Genomic DNA, 21,255 nt, shown 5'->3' on the forward strand with positions numbered 1-21,255 from the left:
TGCATCATTATATGTAGAAGTAAACAAATGGTAGCAGCTGTTTTGAGAATTTCTAAAAACCTCTGATTTTTAATTTGTTTTGTAACTTAAAATACTATTTGCAATTATAAAATTTATGAAACAACATGCTGTAAGAAATATGTTAATTTATAACAGTAGTCTTTCTGATAGGTATATTTTGTAATTTTCTTGCTGGATTCACTCAGAAAGAGATATGCATTTATTTTATTTTAACTGTGAGCAAATATGAATAATCTTTTTGTGCAAATGTTTTAATTTGATTTTTGAATGAAGAAGTAATATAGCTTTCCCATGCTAATCTATATGAATGAAGTACTAATATTTGTAGTAGAAATCAGTAGCCACAACTGAGGTTAACATCATTAAGAATATTTGGATATAGAATATATATTAATTAAAAAAGAAATGTGTTTTTCTTGTTCCTAAAATGTAATCGCTTCTAACGTTTGTTATATAGACATTTTTTCTGACTATAGCAGAATTTATGTTAGAAGACCTGATTACAGTTTTATAGGCACTGAACAAATCTCAGTTTTGTGTTCCTTCTTTAAAATGCTAATAGTGTTCTTCCACTGATCAAACAATAATTACAGCAATAATCATTGATTTTTCTACATACATTCCTCTATATTTATATGTATATCTACAAATATCCTCTATATCAATTACTACTATATATATCATCTATATCTATACTTCTCTATAGATATCTAGATATGGTTATGTATCTCATTTATGTGCATTGTTAAAATTATTCTTTTTTAACATCTTTTTAAAATTCATCAATTTTATTTTACTCTGCAAAAAGCAAATTGTTATAAATATTATTCTTCTTAATAGGTAAAGTGTGAATGCTATTCATCAATCATAGCTAGAGAATGCAATTGTGCTGTTGTCAACAATTAACAGGACATAAACAGTTGATGAATGTGTACTTGAATTAAAGTGCTCCCTTAAACAGCCTGAAATTATAAAGCAGATCATTTATAGGAATCTAACAAAGGAGCTTTATAATTAAAACAAAACAAGCTTAATGGATTGTAAAATTGCTTATAATTACTATACATTTATGATTGAATTTTAAATTGTGGATCGAAGAACAGTGCAAAAGAATTTGAGAACTAGAGAACTTACATTTTTCTTTTTAAAATACTGAAAGAAGTTCCATAATTCATGATGATTCTTGGGGGAAAAAAGTTTTATTAAACACAATTAAAATTAAATTAATTAACACACTCAGCAGTGTGTTTAATAAAATTAATTAAAGATGGGAAGCCTTACAAATCTTTTTAAATAAATAAGTAAATATAAATAGATACAATTAAATTAAAAGTCATTACGAAGAATGCCAATAATAAATAGGTTAAAACTTACAATTAAATATAAAATTACTTCCATGGCTAGCCTAAAAAACAAGTGTTTTATTTGTCTCCAGAGTTCAGAAGTATGTATAATGCAATTTCTTTAATGCAAGTCTCAATACTGTTTTAAAATTGCTCTCCATTTTCAGTTTCAAAACGATACTGTCATGTATAATGAGAGTCAGTTTGGTCTAGTAATTAAGGCATTGGGCTAGAAACTGGATATTCTAGTCCCAAGTCTTAGGAAAAAGGCAAAGACTTGCCAAGAAAACTGCAGGAATCTGTCTTAACAGCCACCAGGAGTCAACATTGACCCAAAGGAACACATACAAACATACAGTATATCGTGGGACACTGCACTTTGACCAAAGCACATTTCCAAATCTTCCTGTGTGAGAGTGTGAGCAAGGTGTGTAGTTTCACAGCTTAAGACTTTTATGAACAGATAAATAATGCTAATCAACGTGGATGATTAAAATGTAAAGGACTATTTATAATGCAGTCCTACAAGAAAGGAAGTCTCTCAAAATTCAGTGATCTTTACTCAGAACTCTAAGATGTCACCAGGTTTAGACTTTGGGGAAAGGAAGAGCCTAAATGAAAGCTAGATTTCAGGTTTTGAGGATATCTCTGTCCCTGATGAGAATAGGAGGAACAGCTGAGGAGTGAGTGAGAGGCCAAGTACATACCGTATATACTCGAGTATAAGCCGAGTTTTTCAGCCCACTTTTTGGGCTGAAAAAAGCCGCCTCGGCTTATACTCGAGTCTACAACTGGATCCGGCAGTGCTGTTGCCTGTTGGAGGAGGAGGAGGCGAACCAGCCACCCCGCCGCTCTTCCCGCCCCCTTCCAAGCCCCACAGTCCAGCGGACGCAGCAGAAGCGGCCCCGGGGCCGCTGCCGCTCCCTGCATTTTGTGGACGGGGTCTCGCAGGAAGGAATCCCCTCTCCAAGGGATCCCTGTCCATAAAATGCGGGGAGCGGCAGCGGAGCCCTGGGGCTGCTTCTGCTCCGTCCGCTCCTCTCTGCTCTCCTGTCGCCAGCTGGTGGGGCTGACCCTGATCCATAAACACTGCCGAATTCAGCCTCGGATCTTTGTCCGGACCTCTTTCTGGTCCGCCTCTGAAGTCCATATTCTCCATAGTCTCTCGAACTGCTCCCCCCCACCTCCAGTTTCTTCCTAGTTTGATCCCACGCGCCGCTGACCTAGGAACCGCATACCTCCCAGCAGTTTTTTCAGGCTGCTCCCAGATGGGACGGGAGGGGGATTGTATTAGCCAAAGGGGGGAAAGCGAGCGAGCGAGCGAAGCAGTGGGAGGGGGAAAGGATCCCTGTGAAGCCCTGCGGCCAAGGAGCGCTGCCTGCTTTTAAAGAAAACCTGGAAGGGGAAGAGGGCGGGTTTTTTCCCCCTCCCTTTTTCTTTTCGTTCCCGTGGCTCAGCCTCTCCTTTCCTTGGGGCCGCTGACCTAGGAACCGCATACCAGCAGTTTTTTCAGGCTGCTCCCAGATGGGAAGGGAGGGGGATTGTAAACCCCTTCCACACTCTGGCTCCTTTTCTTTCCTCCAGAGTTCGGGCTCTCTTTCTTTCTTTCTTTGAAAGAGAAGCCCAAATTAGCCAAAGGGGGGAAAGCGAGCGAGCGAGCGAAGCAGTGGGAGGGGGAAAGGTCCCTGTGAAGCCCTGCGGCCAAGGAGCGCTGCCTGCTTTTAAAGAAAACCTGGAAGGGGAAGAGGGCGGGTTTTTCCCCCTCAGTTGTGAGGGCAATGCTGCTCGCGACTTTCCCCTAAATGTTGGAGAAAACTTTTCACCGCTGTCCTCCTCAGCTCATTTGGGAAGGACGATTGTAACAGGTTGAGATTTCCTTTCAAAACAAAACAAAACCAACCCCTCCCCCGGTCCCAATGTTTCAAACAACCCCCTTTCCTGCTGGGAAGAGCCCAGCCAACCCCCCCCCCCGGTCCCTTCCCATTCGAAAGGGAAGCTCGTATCACCTTCTAGAGAAAGTGGCAAATGCCCTCCGTGACTTCCTTGGTTTTTCTCTGGGCTCTGCTCTTCGGCATTGCCCTTGGGGAAAACTGCCGCGGTTTGTTTCCTTGAATATATTAACAGGCGCGTGGAAAGCAACTAAGCCAAGGAGCGTACGTAGTCCAGCCAAGCGAGTCTAGTTTCCTGTGGTCCCTTGCTAATTTGGGCTTCTCTTTCAAAGAAAGAAAAAAAGAAAGAAAGAAAGAGAGCCTGAACTCTGGAAGAGGAGGAGCCAGGGTGTAGAAGGGGTTTACAATCCCCCTCCCTTCCCATCTGGGAGCAGCCTGAAAAACTGCTGCCGCGCCACGCCTGCGCCCCAAACAGAGCTGGGTCCAATCAGCCTTTTTCCCCCTTTTTATGCCCTGTCTCAGACGTGCAGGCGCGCATGCTGTGAACTTGCCCACTTAGACGTCGAGGTTGCTGCTTGCACTCTTGTATTTTCCCCTTCCTCTTACGTGCCCTCCTTGGTGCAGCGGGCTAACGCTGGTGAAAGGAGTGGGGTGGACACAACTGGTAAATTATAAACCACAGATTTTAATCCTATTTAATTTTTAATGGTATCAAATTTAGCTATAAAGAAGAGAGAAAGAAAGAGGGAGTGTGTGCACAGGAGTGTGGATTTTCTAAAACCCCCATTGAATCCAGAGGAGGGAAGAAAGAAAGAAAGAAAGAAAGAAAGAAAGAAAGAAAGAAAGAAAGAAAGAAAGAAAGAAAGAAAGAAAGAAAGAAGAAGTGTGTGCACAGGAGTGTGGATTTTCTAAAAATCCCATTGAATCCAGAGGAGGGAAGAGAGAAAGAAAGAAGGAGTGTATGAGGGTGGGAGATTTCCTAAACCCCATTGAATCCAGAGGAGGGAAGAAAGAAAGAAAGAAAGAAAGAAAGAAAGAAGAAAGAAAGAAAGAAAGAAAGAAAGAAAGAAAGAAAGAAAGAAAGAAGTGTGTGCACAGGAGTGTGGATTTTCTAAAAACCCCATTGAATCCAGAGGAGGGAAGAAAGAAAGAAAGAAAGAAAGAAGTGTGTGCACAGGAGTGTGGATTTTCTAAAAATCCCATTGAATCCAGAGGAGGGAAGAGAGAAAGAAAGAAGGAGTGTATGAGGGTGGGAGATTTCCTAAACCCCATTGAATCCAGAGGAGGGAAGAAAGAAAGAAAGAAGAAGTGTGTGCACAGGAGTGGGGATTTTCTAAAAATTAGTAATGCTATGGATGGCAGTGAAGACAGCGCTTTGTATGAGAACGACAGCTCTGATGGTGATGACTGCGAACTCAGTGATGATGACAATGTCTATGCTGATAACCTCACACTAGCTAATGCTGAAGCTCTGTTTGGACATACAGATGATGAGGAGGAATCCAGTTTTGAAGGATTTTAACTCTTATGTTTTAGCTTGGTTGCTGAATGAGCTAAGGTTTTTGTACATTTAAAGTTATTGTTGATACCATATTGTTTTTATTGACCCTCTTTTCCACTTACAGAGCTAGTTATTTATTTATAAATAAATAATATTTATTTATTCAAAAACATTATTGGTATCTATTTTTATTTTTGAAATTTACCGGTAGCTGCTGCATTTCCCACCCTAGGCTTATACTCGAGTCAATAACTTTTCCAGCTTTTTGGGGTAAAATTAGGTGCCTCGGCTTATATTCGGGTCGGCTTATACTCGAGTATATACGGTAATGTGTATTTTGTTGAGCAGGAGAAATTCAGGAAAGCTCTGAAGACATGCCTGTTCCATCTTGCAAAGGAGAGACTACTCTTTGACTGAAAGAGGGATTGCTGATGTGTGGTATCTGTATTCTTGGCATTTATCTTTTTTTATCCTTCCATATTAAAGTGGCCTTTTTCTGGCTTTGCAGTGCTTTATTTGAAACTGAGAAAACACAGGCATTTTCTTTCACGGTAAAGGATTGGAATTATTCTGTGTTTTCTCATCAGCAAATAGTAGTACTAAGATCAGAGCTCAAGCAAAACATTTGTTTTTGAGACAGTAGCTAAAAATGAAGCAGCAGCAGCAATAGCAGCAGTCACCTGGCACCTGGAGAAGAGAAAAAAAGAAAATAGAAAAATATCCATACCAATTTCATCTCTGCTTGCTTTATCTGAGCTATAAGGTCCACGGAAAGAATTGCAAGTTCATATAGTCAAAATTGTTGCTGCATTTTAAAGTGGAATTCCTGTCAGCATTATTTGGAACTTAGTTTTCCTTGTTCTGGTTACCAGAATTCATAGGATCTTTAAATGCTGCCAAAATATATAAATACAATGGTATTTTCCAATTAAATACCAGTTAACACAAGTAAAATACAGAACAAATATAGATAATTTCTTCGTGGAATAAATACAACAAATGTAATTATTTTAGATGTGCAAATCAGTAATTCAATTCAAAATATAAAATAAAGAATAGATGCAAAGTAAAAGGGGGACATAAACATTCCCTTTAAAAAGATGTAAGACTGGTAAAGCTCCAATTTCATGACAGAAATCCTCGCTGCAGACCTAAGAGAGAGATCAAAAGATTGCCTTTCCTAAATACCCAGTTGGGCTAATATAGAAAATAGTTGGAGAGCGCAGGTAAATTCAATTTAAGTTGCAGTATAATAAAAAAAATCACAAATGGATGACTGCAACACCCCAAGATACACAGAAGCTTATCATTTTGAAAATAACTGGGAACTTAGCACTTTTGCTCTGTCAGAAAAAACAAGAAAAATATTCTGTCTGGTTTACAGGAATTTTATCTTTCTGAAACTACCAACACTGTTATAAATAGGGTGATTTGGGAGTTCATTATCTAAGTGTATAGTATCTACAGGTTTCTTTGGAAAGTTTGATAAAAAGAACAGCAGTTTCTTTCTTCACTTCATTCTGTTTGGTTAAGTTTATAGGATTACCCAAATAGTAGGCGGGTGAATGTGCATTTGTGGGCCTAATATTAGTTATATAAGTCTAAAAGTCACAAAAAAGAAAGTATAGTCTGAATCATGACATAACTGTTTTTAGCCCACTATAACAAAAATACTTAATAGAAGAATGATGATATTTTGTGGAAAATCAAAAATTAAATATTCAAAACTAGCTTAGGTTGATTAACCTGGTACCTGAGAAATTCACTGTGTGACTGAAATAGCACATGACTAAGAATAAAGTCATTCTTGAAGACATGTTTATCACACCTCTGGTATTCAGAAAGCTGCACAAATTTGATGAAGATTTGAAAGCATTCATTCTTTCCCTTTCCAGAAAGAACATTCAGATGTTTAGTGAGAAATTACTTTTTAAACCGCAAGCCTCACACTTAGAATCAGTTGTTTTATTTTATTTTTTTCTGTCTGAAGATAACTTCAGACAGAAGTCTGAGCTTTTCTCTGCAAAGCTGTATTAAATTATTTGGATATAAGTATTCTTCTACATCATCAAGTTCATTAAAACTAGGAATTTTATTATAAAGATTTCTGGAAGACACCTTACAATTCATGTATCAAAACTAATTTGATAGTAACATACAGTATCTGAGATCCTCTTGATTAAAAAAAATGCAACTGAATGATTTGCTTTTCTGACTTTGTCAGAAATCAGAAACATTCCATTAGGAACTAGAATGATTCATTGTAATAGCCAGTATACCTTATGAAAAGAAAACTCCAACTAGAAGACATTTTTTTAATCCACAAAGTATCTCCAAAACTATTTGCACTTGAAGAAGCAATATAAAAAATAATTTTTTTTAAAGAGTTATTGTTTAAAATCTGCTGAAGTCTGTGATAACATGTTTATTGTATTTAGTTACATCAGGCATACTTTAATATTAACTCTTATACGACAACCAAGTAATAGTGTTTATTTTAAAAAATAAAGAATAATTTGTTGATTAGATTATGTTTTTTACGTATGTGGGCTTTTCACAAAGTTTTTAACTCAATTTGTCACTAATGAGCCTGAATTTAAATTAGGAAACTAAAACAGTGTTCTTTTGGATTAGTGGGAATATTTAGAAGTTTGAGAGTGTCTTTTTGGGACTATCACATAATGGTTATCATGACTGATGTGGCCACTTAGAAAAGTAATGGATTTCAGCCAGCCAACATCTAAAAATGTTTCTTGGATCTCACTAGGACCCAAATGCATTATTGATAATACAGTTTATTTTCAGGCAGAAGCTTTGCTTTCTACATGCTATCTTCCCATATTCTTTTTTCAATATTTTCCTAAAAAGTAAAATTGGGGGAAGGGAGAGATCTTGATCAGGGTCAAGCAATACACTAGTGCATGGACTCAAACTGGTGGCCTGCAGACCAGATGCATCATGTACAGATTATGCCCAGCTTGGCTCCACAAAGGCAAAAAAGTCACTGAACGTTACGTGACATGATCGAGTTTGACACACATGCACTAGTGGGCCATTTTCACTAATATGTTATTTTACAAGCCCAGGTGGCTTGCTTGAGTTAAAAATTGCAGAGGAAACTTATAAACTTTATAAAATTAGGCCATTAGGATGAATGTTGATGAAAAATTGCTTTGGAGTTTTGACAAAACAAATAATTAATAAATTATTTTTTCTTAATGAAACAAATGAATTGGCGATTAATGCAAAGTATCATGTCTGAGATCAATTTACTTTTTCCTCTAGATTATTGTGTCATGCAATGAAGGATCACATTGTAAGAGTTGCAAATGAGGCAGAGTTTATTTTGAACAGACAAAGAGCTGAAGATGTACACAAACATGCAGAATTTGAGGTAAGCTTCAGTTGTTGAAACATAGAATTTCTGTTTTCACCTAACTTGTCATCATCCGAAAAATAAATTTTGAAAAGAAAACTTAGATTGTTGTTATTCAAAATGTATATTCATTTTTAATAGAAATGATATATTTAAACTCTGTAGAAACAAATAGTATTATAATCAGAAACTTTTTAATTCACATTTTTAAAAGTTTTAGTATTGTTCTGGTACTGCTGATGTAGATTACCAATTCCATTACAGTTAAAATTTATTATTAGGATTGTCTGAAATTTCTGCTGTGCTACATTGATTATTTTTACCAGTAACACATGATGGTGAACATATCTAACATACCTTTCTCCTCCTATTCTCCACACAATAACCCTAGGAGATTACTTGAGCTATGAGAAAGTGACTGGCCCAAAGTCACTCAGCCAGTTTTTCATGGCTAAGGTGGGAATAGAATGTTTTTATTGGAAAGGATGAGCAGAGAATTACAGAAGCATATACTTAGAATATATATTCTCAAAAGTGTGTGTGTGTGTGTGTGTGTACTCTTACATACTCTCAATAGAGTCATACAAAGTGTGAAGGTGGACTTCCAGCACCTTCGGAGGCCTAATTCATGAACTCTAAGGTCAGTTCCGATATCTTCTTATTGGCGAGTCCAAATTCGGACTATAGCCATTCTAAAGGAGTGGCGAAGCAAAGGTGGACCGCCTAGCAGGTAGAAGGGAGACGCATCTCCCCCCTGACTAGGAAAGCCCCCTCAGTCGACAACAGGGAGCAGCAGCAGCAAACATGGCTGCCTTGAAGCCGAAGACAGCCTGAAAACCTAAGACTGTGTAGGAGTAGAGAAAGTGAATGGCTTGTGAACTGGGTAAGAGACTATTTTGTATTGAAAAGTGACCCCAAGAAATTCAAGGGGGAAGCAAATTGGAACTATTGGCTAGCAGCGGGAAAAGCACATTAAAAAATCAGAATATTTAAGAAGAGAAGTTTTTTGAAAGAAAACTAAGGGGAAAAAATGAACTCTCAAAGTGAAGACATGGTATTGAAAAGGTATTTTAAAAAATACTGGAATTCGAACTGGAGCTTTTTTTATTATTATAAATGTTACCCTCCTGGATTTACAAATTTAAAATAATTAAAATCAGCACTATGCAGAGAGGCAGTACAAGCTGAAGTTTGAGCACCATCTGTTGTTAAAAGGAGAACTGTGCAACTTTGGGTCCTTTTGCATTGTTGAATTATAAAAATTACTGGAGACATATAATAAACAAGACCTTTAGTCAAGTGACCCTGAATATTGTTGAGCAAATCAAAGTGATTGGAAGAGGCGTGGACAACTGGCTTCTTTTCTTAAATTGGATTGATTGTAAAATGTAAGCAAGTGGAGACAATGAAATGGAGCTGATGTACCAAGACATTAAGGATTTTATAAAAGAACAACACAAGGAGATGAAGGAAATATTTTGTTGTATAGAATGTATAGATAAAAAACTAGAAAATATAATACAAGGAACAACAATAAAGAACAGGACAATGAGGAAAAATGGGATCATCAGAAAGAGCAAAAAAGACAGCAGAATCGGGAAATCAACAAGAAAAAGGCAACAACAAGAAGATACTAATACAATTGATGGTGAATAAGAGAGTAGAACAGAAGGGAAATACTTTAAAAGATGTGAAAAGGAAATAGGAGAAACAGGAGACAGCTGGAGAGAAGAAAAGGGGGTTTGGAAATTGAACTCTCAAAGTGAAGACACCCAGAAATCAAACCATTCACGCAATGAGATGTATAAAAATAAAAAATAAAAAACGTTTTTTTAAAAAAAGGTGTGAAGGTCATCCTGGCTGCCTGCTTCAGTCAAGTATGCATCTAAATTGGGCACCGGTTATGTAAGAGAATGTTAGGGGTGGAAGATACAGAAAAAGAATCATTTTATAGTATGTGGCAAAAAAGTTGCTCCTGTATTTTACCAAGAAAACCACATTAATGGAAATGCTGGCTTCCTACTGAGGAAAAACTGAGGATCTTTTGGAATATAATGGTGTTTATGATGTGGGTAGTTTAAAATCTTCCAGATGTCTATTGCTGAGATTTCCATGTAGGAAAAGAAATTCAAAAGATGCAAAGATAGAATTACAGTGGGAACATGAAATATAAGCATAAACTTGAGAAAGTTCAACATAATGAAGGGTGAAATGAATTGAATACACATTGACATCTTAGACACTAGCAAATTGAAATGTATATTGGACACTTCCAGTATTCCACTGTTTACTACTAAGGACATGAACAACAAGGAACAGTATATTCAGCAAGGGCATAGAAAGAATAGTATTTGGCTAAAATGCTATCAATAATTGAACAGTAACAATTAGACCTGATGGGCAATCCTGTAATATGACAGTTATTCACATTTATGCTCAAACCAATGATACAGAAGAACAAGATGTTGATTAGTTTTATGAACAAATTCAAGTTTAAATTGTCAGAACATCTGAACAAGAATAGCAAAGTTAGAAATATAAGGGAGGAATCTTTTCAGACACTGCTAAAACCCAAGAAAGAGAACCAGCGAACTGGATGTTAGAACAAACTATGGAAATTACCAAGAAGAAAGGAGATATTAAAGCCAAGAAAGACAAGGAAAGAACAAACAATTTCAGGGAGCTCTTAAAGAAAAAGAAGCAGTATTACAATAACTTCTGTAATGACACTGAAGATGGAAACAGATACAGAAAAATGAGACAAGTTTCTCAAAAGATTTCTGAACCCAGAAAGGGATTTCAACTTCAAATTGACAATAATGGATTGATAGTAACTAATTCAAAGGAGATTAAAGAAAGACAGAAGAATACTGAAATAGTATGTAATAGAAATTTCAAAATTTTAAATATGTTAGAAGATATTCCTTACTTACAAGAACTTCTCATACTTAAAGTTGAAGTTAGGTTGTTAGCACTTTCATCATTACCAAATTGGAAGGCTGCAGGAATTGATGAATAGCCACAGAAAGAAGAAAGAAGAAGAAAGATCTTAATCAAACTATGCCAGCAATTCAGTAGGATGACACTGGGCCCAACAGACTGGAGGAGATAAATCTGCATTCCAGTATCAAGGAAAGAATATTCAACAGAGGGTGCAAACTATTATACAATATCCTTTATTTCACATCTTGATCAAATAATGCTTAATGTTTATCTCTAACATTGTTTAGATTCCTATGTGGAAAAGGAGATGCCAGATGTTCAAGCTTTAGAAAAGATTGAGGAAGAACATATCATTATGAATGCACACTGAATAATTGAATAAATTGCAAAATATCCCCAAAACAGTATGCATTTCATTAATTTCAGGAAGACTTTGTTGATTATGCCAAGCTGTGGAATATGCTTTTTGCTCATCAGGGTAAATGATGTATAAAGATTGTTCAAGGTAAACAAGTTGCTTTTTTGCCATAATAGTTCCTGAGATGCTAAGCAATAATCCTGACAAACTCAAAATGATATGCAGGAACCACATTCAGAGCTATATGCCCTGAGATCATTTTCTGTCCTCCACAGGATTCTTAAATAGTTCACATAGACACATATCACTCAGACTTCAACTGGGAAAGTCCAAATGAGATCCCTGGAACTGTGAGCTTAACTGGACTTAATTTGATCCCGTGACTCATGATTTTGTGATTCCTAATCCACCCATCCCTTTTGGTTAAAGCTTTCGCCCTGTATGACTGCACTGATTGATAGTTTCCCGAATTATTAAAATATGCTATCAATCTAATGTCTTATAATACAGGTTTTTAATATGAAAACAGCAAAAAATCTCTTTTCCACAGCAGACAATATCACCTTTTCACAAGGTTCTCAATGTTTGAAAAAATTAGGAGCTGAATCAAAGTTAAGTTTTTTGAAACTAGGTCTGTTTGAAAGGAATAGGATAATTGTAACAACTGATTTCAATGGCAACAATGCATTTTTTGTTTATATTTCTATATTATTTTTTTAAGCATATGCTGTTGATTTGTAGATATACCTATCTGGGTAACTTAATCTGGAATGGAAGAATCAGCAGCATTCCAATATACTATCTCTCCTGTACAATTGTGTTGGGTTTTTTTTTTTCTGGAAAGTTTTTCCCTACTGTATCTGGATTAATTTGTTTTCAAATTCGTTTTCTGCATCTCCCCATCACATCAATTTTAGTCTGATTCCATTGGACTGTAAAGAAAATTTAAAAATGCATAATTGTATTTAAATGCCCATGATTAAGATTTGGATAGAAATGAATATATGTGTGTGTGTATGTGTGTGTTTATTCACTCATACACTCACCTCACTATAAACCTTACTATAGATTCTTGTCTATTCATCCTTGGGAGTTGGCACAACATATACAGTATTGTATTTTGTTGTCTTTCCTCTTTTGTATTATATTCTATAAGTTCTGCCAAATAACAGTTTATCATGATTGGTAGGATGGAAGAACTGTCTGTCTGTTTCTTTTGCTATTACTTGAACTACAAGTCAGTCTTGCTACTTTCATTTTTTTGGCTCAGATTAAAAACAGATCTTTGACTTACATTTCATATGTGTATGTATATGTATATATGTATTTGTGCATTCGTATATACACACATATACACACCATACATTGCATTGCAAACTTAGAATCTTATCAAACATATTCTAAATATTTTGACTTTAAATTTTAAATATCACATTTGCAATTAAGTGTCTGTCACACTGAAGTTTCATACAGCTTCAGTGGTAAATAACATTTGATATTTATCAGAGCATTCTGCAGTAAACTTAAGATGACAGTAGAAGATTGAGTTATCTGCCCTTTGAAGAATTTATTGCAGTATAAGATCTGTCAGAAACGTAGACAAAATGAGAATATTCAATTAGATTCCAGCTTCAGTTAGCAAATACAATTTAGAATATTAACCAAATTCCCTTAAGGGGGAATCTTAAGTCAATTTTCTAGTGAGCAAACAAAGACATTTCTGAAACATAGGTTTCTTTAAAAATGTAAGTCCTTCACTTTTAAAAATATTACCATTGCATAATAAAGAAAAATAGCTTTTTATAAAAATTAAAAATATAATTTCAGCATATGAATAGCAAATATTTCAAATCACTCATCACAATTCCTTGACCTCAAAAAAGAAAAAACAAAAACAAAAAAACGGTTCCACAAAACAGTATGTGTGTGTCTGTGTGTAATATGTAATACACACACACACATATTCAAGTTAAAAGATAAAATAGCATCAATTCAGAGTTCTTTGCCCATTGTAATCGTTAGACTGTCCTGCCCTCCCCTGTATTTAAAAACAATGAAACAATATGTAATTCTTCTTTAACATAAGAAGGATAAGAAAATTTTATTTCATCATTAGTCATTTTCTCTAAAAAGCCTATTTCACAGTTAATATCCATTCATTCTGTTAACTTCTATAATTGCTCAGAATGAAAAATGAAAATTTGATTTAACTGTCCAATAAGCTGATGAAATATTAACCTCATTACTGAACAGTATTATTGTACTAATTGGTGTTTCTTTCTACAAATAGGTAAATTGAAAAATTAATTAACCCCTTGATGTCTATGGTCTTAAAATACATTTAACTAAAACATATGCCTATCCTGATGGAGAAATGTGCAATGGTTTTACATTATTTAAACATGCAGTTTTTATGCTTTTTCATATTAGAAAACAAAATATACTTCAAGAATATACATTCAAGAATATACATTCAAGAATATACAGTCTAGAATGATATCAAACAGATGGAGAATGCTTTGAGACACATTCTCAAAAGGGCCATATTCTGACAATAACCCATTTTCTTTCTATCACCTCTTCCTTCCGTTTCCCCCCTCAATTCTCACATGTTCAATGAGTACAATTTATTATTCTATAGATTTGAAATTTAATGAAAAGATATATCAAGAATTACTTGTATAACCTACACTACAATTTGTTCACTTGTTTGCAAATCTATACATTATAATGTTAATTCATATTGATATTATCCAGAAAGCTGCAGGATTTGTTGAAATACTAGCACAACTGCTTAAAAGTCTAACACAATAGTGCAGTTAAATTGCTGTACATGATTGATAAGCAGGTACAAAAAAATCACAGCTGTGGCCAGGATGTATTTATATTCTAATTCCAACAAGTAATCAAGACTAAAGAAGGTTCAAACTACTGAATAAATGCACTTATTTTATATGTTAGTAACATAATACTTAAGATGTTAAGTCCAGTCTTGAACAGTATTGGGAACAGGAACTGATAGATATATAAGCTTGATTCAAAAGTGACATGGATATTCCTCACATTTAGAAATTATGGGAAGACAAAGAAGTTTCTAAAAAACAAGTACAGGTAGTCCTCGACTTATAACCCACAATTGAGCCCAAAATTTATGTTGCTAAGTGAGATAGTTGTTAAATATATTTTGCCCCATTTTACAACCTTTCTTGTCACAGTTGTGAAATGAATCCCTGCAGTTGTTAATTTAGTTATGTAGTTAATTTAGCCATAACTCTGGCTTCCCATTAACTTTGCTTGTCAGAATGTCACAAAAGGTGATCACGTGATCCTGGACACTACAACCTCATAAATGTGAACCAGTTGCCAACCATCTAAATTTTGATCACATGACCATGAGGATGCTGTATGAAAAATAGTCATAAATCATTTTTTCCATGATGGAGCTTTGGTCACCAAATGAATTGTTTTAAGTCAAGGACTATCTGCATTTTTGCTTTGTTGACCATACATAGCTTCTGACAGTGTACTCCAATTGTAATTATCTCGTTAAAAGATGGGTGTACTGAAAAATAGATATGAAGACCAGGAAATAATAGTTCAAATGGAATATGGAGCCACTAAATGCTTCTAAATTGGATAACCCTTAACCCTAACCGTATCCATTTAATATCTGTTGAATATGTCATGAAAAATGCCTAAATAAAAGATATAAAAACTGGCATTATAATTATTGGGAGAAACATAACCTCAGATACGCAGCTGGTATAATGCAAGGAAGATTTTAAGGGCTTTCTTGTTGAAAGTAGAAAGAAAATGCAGAAACTGATCAGCCATTGAAGACTTGAAAGATTTTGTTTTCAATGTGTCTGTTTTACTATTTCAGATTTGTATTGTTTGTCTTCTAATGTTTATATTAATTGTATGCCTCAGGAGATGTAATTAGACTGAACACAGTGAAAATTGTTAAAAATAATAAATGTTAGTTTAAACTATTAATAAACATTCAAGTAGAAATTAGATTAAGCCTCTTGATCAATTATCACAATCAAGTTTGTGAGGCTATAAGAGAAGCCATTTTTTACATTAGGTTGTAATGCTGAATTTTAGGAAAGTTTAAACTCTCTTCTATGAATATATTAAGAAAAGACTATAATCTGTACTGTTTCTTTTGCAATATTTTTCAAGTCAACTTTGTGCAATATACATTAATGTAACATATGCAAGAATAGACTTAGACTTTATTATAACTTTATTGTCATTTTAAATGTACACTAATCGGCATACGTTAAAATGAAATTTCATTGCATACAGCTCTCAAAGGGTCACCTCCTCTAATATACACTTCATAAACATGACAAAAATGTGCATACACCCATGCCCACATATATTATAGACATAAACAGCATAGTCTAATTTGGATGTATGCATGTACAGGGCAAGAAAAACGAATCCTGCAACTGTACCAGACGGATGGCATAGGGAATAAAGCTGTTACATAATCTGGTAGTCCTACTTTGAAACCTCCCTGGGGGGAGCAACAAATCAGACCATGAAGTGGGTGTGTGGGGTCTCTAACAATGCTTCGAATATAAGCATGTAGTGCTTATAAGCAGTAACAGGAAGCAAACTTACTATAATCTTCTTGCTACTCTCTGTATGGACCTTCTATCTGAGTCACTGCTACCACCAAACCAAACCAAACCAAACCATAATGCAGTTTGTTAAAACACACTCAATCATGCCTCTGTAAAAAGTAGCCAAGACAGAAGAAGAAAGATGGTAATGTAATAGGTAATGTTTTAAATGTGTGATGGTTGTTTTCACAAAATAATTCCTATGCAACAACTTACCTATTTACAAAATGATTGTCATGTTAGATATGGCTGCTTACAAAATACAGAAGCCAAATTGATGTTTTTATTTGCCACTCATCCTAATTTATCTTCATCTCTTTTCTTCTAGTAGGGTTTCATATACCATTTTATTTTCTAAGAATGCCTATGGAGCCTATATAAGATCCAGAGGCATTTTTTGAAAATAAAGCTAAGGATAAAGGCTGAGAATTTACAACAGGGTAACTTCTCATTAAAAATAAGTTTACAAATAAGAGTTCTTTAAAAAGTAGAGATGGGCAGATAATCTATAAAAGCAGTAAGAGGAGGTAATGTTTATATTAGCATCTGTAGGCATCATATTACTTGATAGATTTAGAACCAAGGATATAATATACTGATTCCATCCAGATTTTCATTGAAATATTACATATGCCATAATTTTGCGTTAATTTTCAGCGATATAGAAGAAATGTTCTGAATTTTGATACAAAATATGAGACAGAAGATAAAGCATGTAATAAAACTGAAAACTCAGTTTTTAAGGAAGCATGAATTTTTGATGAATGAGATCTAGGTTCTATATTATTTTTCTCTCAGGGCTACCGCTCTTCATATGCAGCAAAAAAATTCTGAATTTTCATTTTCAAAAAAAATCTTTTAACAAATAAAAAAATGAGGATGATATTTTGCTTAAGTGATCAATGCATTATAGTAATCTTTATCAAGTTCACTAAAAATATGTTTTATATAAAATATATAATAAAATACTTTATATATGTGTGTAGAATTGTGTTTGTGTGTTTTAAAGACAATACTCCCCTCTTTTTTGCTCTCTATCAAAAAGCATCTTTTAATAGTCATTGGGAATTTTGTGCGATGTTGCTGACACAGAAATCTTTGAATATTTTTCTTTGAAAAATATTCACATGAATATTTTTCACTTGTACCCAGTTTTGGATATTTACAGTATCCAGTCTTAGGTAGAGCACATGTTACACTTCTGTTATATGAACTGCATTGGTTACCAGTCTGTTTCCAGGTCAAATTCAAGGTACTTCAGAGGTTGACCTATGAAGCCCTACATGACATACAACTGGGTTATTTGAGGGATTGCCCCTTTCCAGGCTCATCTGCCATCTCACCAGATCCAATAGAATAGGCATGTTACAGGATCTCTTGCCTAGGGAGATTCATTTGTTGGGCCCTAGGCACTCCACCTGTTCTGTCATGGCATCCACATTTAGGATCTTCTCCTAGAGATAAGGTTGGCCTCATCACTCCTAGTGATCCTGAAGGATCCTCAAAACCTGGTTATGCTAGTAGGAGTGGGAAGTACATGGGATAGGTAACCTAGTGAAGTATCATCCTTACTGTAATATATCTCCACCTATTGGTTTCTTTTTGTTTTGTTTTTGTTTTTATAGTTAATGATTTTTAATTATTATATAATGCTTTTAGATAATGACTGTTTTATATCTTTGCTGTTTCATTGGATTGTTGTATACTGCCCAAGGTTCCTTAGGCAAAACGTGTGTGTGTTTGTGTGTGTGTAAGTAAGTAAGTATCTTCAAGTTTAGGAATAAACAAACTTTATTGTGTCCTATGCTATTGTGTCCTAAACTATTTCAATGATTTTTTTTTAAAAGAAAGATTTAGAGAAAGTAAAACAAGTTTAAGTTATTTGGCTAATGAAATCATAAACATCACTTCTCTTTTTAGTCTCAATGTGCCCAATATGCTGCTGATAGAAGAGAAGAGGAGAAGATGTGTGATCATCTTATCAGTGCAGCCAAGCATCGTGATCATGTTACAGCAAACCAGCTAAAGCAGAAAATACTGAATATTCTTACTAATAAGCATGGTGCTTGGGGAGCTGTTTCATATAGGTATGTTGTTAATTAATCATTATAGGAATGTTAATTATATGCTTCTGATCTGGTATTTTGAATGGATGTGAGCATTTGTGATACAAATAATCTGAATCAATTCCTGTTCATCCAATTATTACATTGTAAGCATAATCTGGAATTTAACTGATCTGTGAAGTACTCATTTAGCTTTCACTACTTCCTCTTTTTCTTTATGCTATCTTATTTCTTTCTCAGCCTTTATACTAACCCAATGAGCTCATTTCTTTCCTCATTTTACAGGTGAGAACATATGATAAGCTTCTTTTGTAAATTTTGACAAAAGGAAGCAGGATGTATTATATAGACTTGGAGATCTTGTGAGCAGTATCAATATAACCAGTGAGCCCAAAGTCTTATCAAATGGATTGACCATAATTAGAAAATGATAGCTCTAACCATAGCAGAGTATGACAGTCTGAAGTAAAATTAAATTAACTTTCTTTGCAGATTTAGGTCAAGATCACTTCCATAGAGGTGGATGAGGAAAAATAATGGTAGTTCTGTAATAAGAAAAAAATAAAGATACTCTTGAATTCAGCTCAGCTCCTCCTGATTGCATCCATTTGGTGACCTTGGTAGCATTCCTCTACATTGCCTTGTTTTTCCCAGAATTTTTTCTCCCAACTTCTCAGGCTAGTGGCTAGCCAATATCTTAGAATTCTCAAGTGGTCACTTGAAACACTAACCAGGGCTGGATTGGCTTAGTCATAATTGCCTTAGGTGACGTTTCCTGAAGCCCAGTTCTACAATCACATAAGCAAAGCTAGATTGAATATTGAATATGTTTTGAAAGTTGAAACTTGCACTGCATTGCACAAATTTGTGGAAATCTGCAGAGGTGATAGTTAAGGAATGGCTTCTTAATTATAGCAACAAAATTTTATAATCCTTTTACAGGGAATTTTATCTAGTCTTCCTATTAAGGAAAGTAAATAAAGTCTGCTTTGTTTTAACAGGTTTTCAGGAACAGTTGATTGAATTTTGTTTTATAGTCATTTAATACTTGGCTATTTTTAAGAATACTGTATGTATGTACTTATTTTTACTCATTTAAACATATGACACACAAAATCACATTTATTGTAAAATTAGTTTAGAAAAGTACATGTACAAAGAATGAAAAGATGAATAAATGTTTTAATGGAACATGTTGATTTTTTTAAAAAAAAAACCTCCACCTTTAAAAAAATTGCCAATATTGAACGTAATAAGTCCCTTAAAAAACTTAAAATTTCTGACAATGAAACTTCATCACTGCCCTTAGTGTTAAAGCTTTCTGAAATACAACTGTCTCTGTAGGAAATTTTACATTTGGACAAAGATAAAATAAATCCAATTTTGATTGCTTGCCTTTAAAAGATTATATAGCTCTTCATTTATTATGGTGTACAAATAATCAGAGAGGTACAGCATAATCAGATTTTATGGTACTTTAATATTTCTTAATGAGTATCATCTTTATTTCTATTGGATTTCAGAAATATTCTGGCTGTGATATTTTATTTCTGTGTATATAAACAAACAAACAAAAAAAGACATGTTAGGCATACTTATATTTCTGGTGGAAAGTAAAGGGCGCTTAAAAAAGTGGAAAAGTTTTGATGATGGTATTAATAATAATATCAATACAAGAATCATATTTTCTCTTGTAAAGCAGAAATCTTCTTTTGCCATGGTTAGTTTATTTTAAATGTTGCCTGGAGGAAAAAATATACTTTACATAATGTTATATAAAATAAACATGATCCTGCCTCAGTCAGGATCTTATCTCCAACAAATTTGCCCCATAAATAACAGAAGCTATAGATATTTATATTATCTATGTAGAGACCTTTCTCTGTTTAATGTTTAATTATTTATAATCCCACCTTTATTGTTTTTACAAATAACTCAAGCAGTGAACATAACTAATACTCTCTTATTTTTTGCACAACAGCCCTTTGCGGTGGGCTGTGCTGGCCTAAAGTCACCTTGCCAGCTTTCATGCCTAAAGCGAAAGTAAAACTCATAATCTGATTTCTAGCCTGATACCTTAATCAATAAACCAAACTTAATAGGGTTGAAACAATTTTTCAATTTTTAAAATATTTTAGTGCAATCATTCTATTTAAAGTTCTCTTACTTTTGAAATTTGTTCATGTGTTTAATACATGCGATTTCATACAGTAAGGCATCTTGTGTACTTTTACTACCTTTTACTATAACTGTAAATTTAATTCCTTTTAGCCATAGGTGGAATCTTTATAGCCTTAGCCTTCTGAGTTTTTTTTCCTGTTTGAAGAGATTAATATGTAGAGTTTAATTTGCTTCTCTTGCAGTATTTGCTATTTAGAAATAATAGTAATAGATCTGGCTCACAATAGCTAAAATTATCCATAATAATGTTAAGCAGTATTGACTCCAGTATGTATTTATTTAAAATCAGTGTTGTGCCAAACCACAGAAGAAATTCATATTTCATTTCTTATATAGTTTATTAAAAATAAATAGCATACAAAAGATAGGGCATATGAAGATCAGAATCATTTTCTGCCTGTGTGATAGTGCTTGAATAAAATATTTCTCCTCCTCTACTATCAAGCTCACATCAGTCCTGATTCTTGCCAGAGAAAATAATAAATTGGGATGGGGAATCATTGCAGCTGAGGTAGTATGAAAGTATCCTTCCCAGTCATCAAGCAACAATTCTGTCATGCTTCCCCTCACCATTTGACATACATGTCCTTGGTCCAGCATGTAATAGAAATGTTAATAACTCTGATTCTGTCTGACAAGTGTTTCACATCTATACGCTGATCTCTGTTCACTGAGAGCAACATGTATGGAAAACTCTCAGTCCCTACAATTTTATGTATTCATACGTGGATGCTGCTTCCATTCCATTTATGTGAATGAAAAATGTTGCTGGACAAGTGTCTAACTCCAGTGAAATCAATTTATTATAGATAAACTTCATCTACATAATCTGCTGCACATCTAATTTATGTTCACAGCCACATCCTAGTTTCTTTTCACATGGAAATCTGTTGAAATGAAAGAAATATGTATAGGGCAGAAAAGGAGAAGTACAAAAAAGTAC

At 34.5% G+C, this 21,255-nt stretch overlaps 1 protein-coding gene across 5 annotated transcripts in view; it reads left to right on the forward strand.

Moving 5' to 3' along the window:
- The window catches only part of NBEA (neurobeachin), a 360,491-nt gene that overhangs the window by 152,359 nt on the left and 186,877 nt on the right, over positions 1–21,255 (forward strand). For all 5 annotated transcript variants that reach the window (XM_087721296.1, XM_087721298.1, XM_087721299.1 and 2 more), the window contains 2 exons: positions 8,040–8,148; positions 17,986–18,152. In XM_087721296.1, the coding sequence (XP_087577422.1) occupies positions 8,040–8,148; positions 17,986–18,152 (276 nt within the window). The remainder of the gene's footprint in view (positions 1–8,039; positions 8,149–17,985; positions 18,153–21,255) is intronic.

The sequence above is a fragment of the Thamnophis sirtalis genome, unplaced genomic scaffold (assembly GCF_051295495.1).
Source record: "Thamnophis sirtalis isolate CommonGarterSnake01/CBP01778 unplaced genomic scaffold, rThaSir2_p1.2 scaffold_8, whole genome shotgun sequence".
NCBI lineage: Eukaryota > Metazoa > Chordata > Lepidosauria > Squamata > Natricidae > Thamnophis > Thamnophis sirtalis.